Source organism: Limulus polyphemus, unplaced genomic scaffold (assembly GCF_000517525.1).
Source record: "Limulus polyphemus unplaced genomic scaffold, Limulus_polyphemus-2.1.2 Scaffold529, whole genome shotgun sequence".
In the NCBI taxonomy this organism is placed as follows: Eukaryota; Metazoa; Arthropoda; class Merostomata; order Xiphosura; family Limulidae; genus Limulus; species Limulus polyphemus.
The window spans coordinates 528247-532367 of NW_013666139.1; the positions used below are offsets into that span (position 1 = coordinate 528247).

General features: G+C 29.7%; 1 protein-coding gene across 1 annotated transcript in view; it reads left to right on the plus strand.

Annotated features, from left to right (window-relative positions):
- LOC106458894 (NADH dehydrogenase [ubiquinone] iron-sulfur protein 2, mitochondrial-like) overlaps positions 1 to 4121 on the plus strand; it is a 27489-nt gene that overhangs the window by 10531 nt on the left and 12837 nt on the right. Inside the window, exons 2-4 of the mRNA XM_022385246.1 lie at positions 797 to 900; positions 3013 to 3122; positions 3887 to 3935. Of these exons, the coding sequence (XP_022240954.1) occupies positions 797 to 900; positions 3013 to 3122; positions 3887 to 3935 (263 nt within the window). The remainder of the gene's footprint in view (positions 1 to 796; positions 901 to 3012; positions 3123 to 3886; positions 3936 to 4121) is intronic.

A 4121-nucleotide genomic window follows, 5' to 3' on the forward strand; every position in this document is an offset into this window, starting at 1 on the left:
CCTCACGCTATAGTAGCACCGAAATACTATTATTTTCGTAACTGATGGTGTAGTATACAGAAGCCTGAATATAAATTTTGCCTTTTTTTTCTGTTAAAATAAAATGACTCAATTTTTGTCTGTTGAATATTATTTTAGATATAAAAATCTTGGTATAAATCAGCACAGGATTTTTATTTTTTTGACATTTGTCATATTTTTCCATATCAGTATATTGATCAAAGTTCATGGTCTTTTCTTTGAATATGAGGTTAACTAAAAATCCGATTAATTTCTGGACCATCAGTATAAGCAAAACATTTCAACACAGGTTTTGAGACTGAGTGTGCTATTGGATGTTGTGCTGACTTAAGCTTCCTTTCACTGAACACGTAAGAAAATAAAACTAATTGTTGTCTTACAAATATAATGTTATTAGAACTACATATATGGAAAATTGTTCTCTCATTGGATTTTATGATATACAGTTATTTACTATAAGCTACAATTTTGAAGGTTAAAAAACATTTTTCAGAAATATACTGTTGATAATACTAGGATTCTATGTGGTATACATCTTTCACCAAAGATTAAGAAAACCATCCGAATGACACTGAAATGATAGTATACATTGAATATCAGAAATGTAATTACTTGACTGGTATGCGTATGAATTTTTTAATTGTTATATATATTGTTTTTATTATTATTAATGTAAAACTAATAGGATGGAACATTACATGAATTTTGAGCTTGCATGTAGAAATGACATTACTAGTTGTAAGGACTTATGTTTTACATACATATTATATTTCAGACATGCCACTTGGTACCCTGATGCTGAGTTTTTCAAGCAGTTTGATGGTCCTGTTATGTATCCAGATGAAATTTCCTCAAAGTGGAAGCTACCCCCCTGGAATTGTAAGTTAAAATCTAAACTAAGTGTTGCAATGTTGTCCTTTAAGTTTGGATGGAGAGAAATTTAACTGTTGTACCAGGGGACAGAATAGTTTGGTGGACTTGATTAGCAGAAACTGTTAATCAATATTGAATTTGGTTAGCGATTAGCAAGTATTGCTTAGCATAATTTTAACACATTATGGCAACTAAATCCAGCACTAAAAGTCTTAACTCTGTGTAAAGAGATCCACTAATGAAAAGAGGTAAATGATACATTTTTACTCTAATAACACATTTATTTTGGTGTTTGATGAATAAAATATTTTCTGGTATATAAAGTCAAACTTCATAACTGCAAGAAATACCAAATACCTCAGCTGTCACAAAATATTGCAACAATTGATTAACCAGAGAAAGAAGTGACTTGAAGATATTGCCACTGAACAATGTTGCCACAAATTGTTTTTCAAATTTCCTTTTTTGTGTGAGACCTCATCACTCTCTTCACAACATGGTCTCCTTGGTATTTTTTGATAGATTTTTAGGCAGAGTATTTATTGTTAAACTTTGTAGAATGGATGGCAACTGCCTGTTGTAGAAACACAAGTTTAGAGGACAACGTTTTGAAACATCACCCTCTACACTTGTGTCTCTACAACCAGGCAGTCGACATCCATTCTACAATTTCATCATGGTTTCCTTGGCTTTCTGAAAAAGAAAATGTCTAGTGACTTTCCAGCAGTAATTACCACTCTTGCCATGGGCATCCTTTACTGCACATGTCACAAGGTTTTTAGAGAGTTACATTCAAATTGTACTTGAACTACTTTTTTTGTTCATGTTATACCAATTAGTATAGCATAAAATTGTAGCTAATAATCCATATTTTAATATTATATGTTTTAATTTCTTAAATTTACAAGTCAATGTTAAAAAAATCCTGAATTTCCCCTAGTGTGAGAAATGTGACTTTTTTTTCTCCAGTTATCCCTTATTTTCTAATTTATTTACCGTCCCTCCAAAAAGTACAAAATTCAATGCAAATTACTCATTATAATATTGTCATTGCTCAAGCAAAGCATCATTTTCACAGCTTTCAATTTGGTTTGGTTACAGAGCCATTAAATAGAAAATCAGACCCACTTGCCACACTCGCCTGTCACAACCCTCTCTTTCAGGATTTGCCAGTTGTTCTCTCTTGCACTTAATACTAAATTACTTATAACCAATAGAAAGCCAAGGTTTTCGTCTGTCAAATGATGTATTGTATTACATTGTTTCTGTACAGAAAAATGTGAATTTCTCTTTTAGCACAAGCTTGGTTCTCATGAATAACACATAGACTAGCTTGGATGAATTTGTAATGGCTATTGTTGCATAGTTGGAAAGTCAGAAAACTGTGATAATTATGGGACATTGTCTGTTTTTTGCATGTTATTATTCTGTGTTCTTTGGTGCATTATTTAATTTATAATTACTTGGTGTACCACTACTATTAATTTAAAAATCAAAAATTGAAATCATTCTAGAAAGAAAAAAAGATAATTTATATTAATTTTGATTTTTTGGGGGTATGAGTTCAGTCAGATTGACGAACCGCGTATAGAGTTAGGGTAGAGAAAGTTTGCCAAATTTTGAGATTGTAATCACTAATAGACTATGGAGATAACCATTTGTATAGTCATATCCGTAATGCTTTTGGTATTAGGTCATGACTTTAAATGTTTGTAATAATGATCTAATTAGTAATAGACAAAGCTTAAGTTACTTGTGATTAAAAAAAAACTAAGATTACCTAACTAATAAGTGTATTGAAAATATTTTTTAGAAAAAGTTTTATATTCTGACATGCATTATGTAATAAATGTTAGTATTATTTTTAAAACAAAACACTTAATATTATATTAAATTCTGTTTACAAAAAAAAAAGTCTAGGTTTTCTAAATAAAAGTAATAGTGAAATATGTTTTCTTATTTCTATGGCTTATTTTGTACACATCAGTACTTGGTGAGTAAAACAAACATGTTTCAACGGGTATCATTTAGTTTTTCATTAAATTGTTGCTTTAACATCAAAATCTTATTTAGATTTGATTAGTTGTAGTAAAAAACATTGTGTATTTTTTCTTTCAGCTAAAATACCTCCTGTAGAAAAAACTGTCCGTAACATCGCATTAAACTTTGGTCCACAACACCCAGCAGCTCATGGTGTTTTGCGGATGGTGTTAGAACTAGATGGAGAGGTAAATTCTTAAACATATATTCAGTAAAGAGATATTATTTGTGTTTACTTTACATATTATTGGTAATAGTAATTTTTAAGTTTTAATTTGCATGCTCTATTTAAGGAAATATTAATATATTGTATATCATAGTTAATTTACATGTTTCCTTCAGTATTCAAGTATTTTTATATACTTTTATAGTATTATGACCATTATGTATGTGACAGCAGATAACAAACTATGGTAAACTTCAACAACTAAAGAAATTTTAGTTGTTTGCTTTAGTTTCTCTTTCACTCCAGATAATTTTATGTTATGATTCTCTAATTGCACCTTGATGAGTATTTTAAACTAACTGACCAAAATGAAAAAAAAAACATTAATGCATTATGAAGTTACTAAACTGATACTTTGGCATCATGGACAAAATAAAAAGTTATGAGAAATTTTTTATAATATTCCAACAGTTTAAAGTAATGTTGTGTTATTATAAAGCTGTTTCACATTAAGTTATACAGAGCATATGGTGTTTTCATGGTTTTAACTTTTTTTTTTTCTTTTTTTTTTTTACAGAATATTTAATGACTGGAATGGAACTTGTTGTTTTTAGGAGAAAATTGAAAAAAGAATAACTTGTATGTCTTAAAAAGTAGACTGACAGAGAATGAAGACATGGAAAATTAATTTTTTTTTTGTTATTCTCAGATTTGCAGTTGTGTTGGAAAAATGGATAATTTGGTTTGTTATTTCTATGTGTTAGTTAGATTTCTATTTTATTGCAGACAGTTATGCGGGCTGATCCTCACATTGGTTTGTTATTTCTACGTGTTAGTTAGATTTCTATTTTATTGCAGACAGTTATGCGGGCTGATCCTCACATTGGTTTGTTATTTCTACGTGTTAGTTAGATTTCTATTTTATTGCAGACAGTTATGCGGGCTGATCCTCACATTGGTTTGCTATTTCTACGTGTTAGTTAGATTTCTATTTTATTGCAGACAGTTATGCGGGCTGATC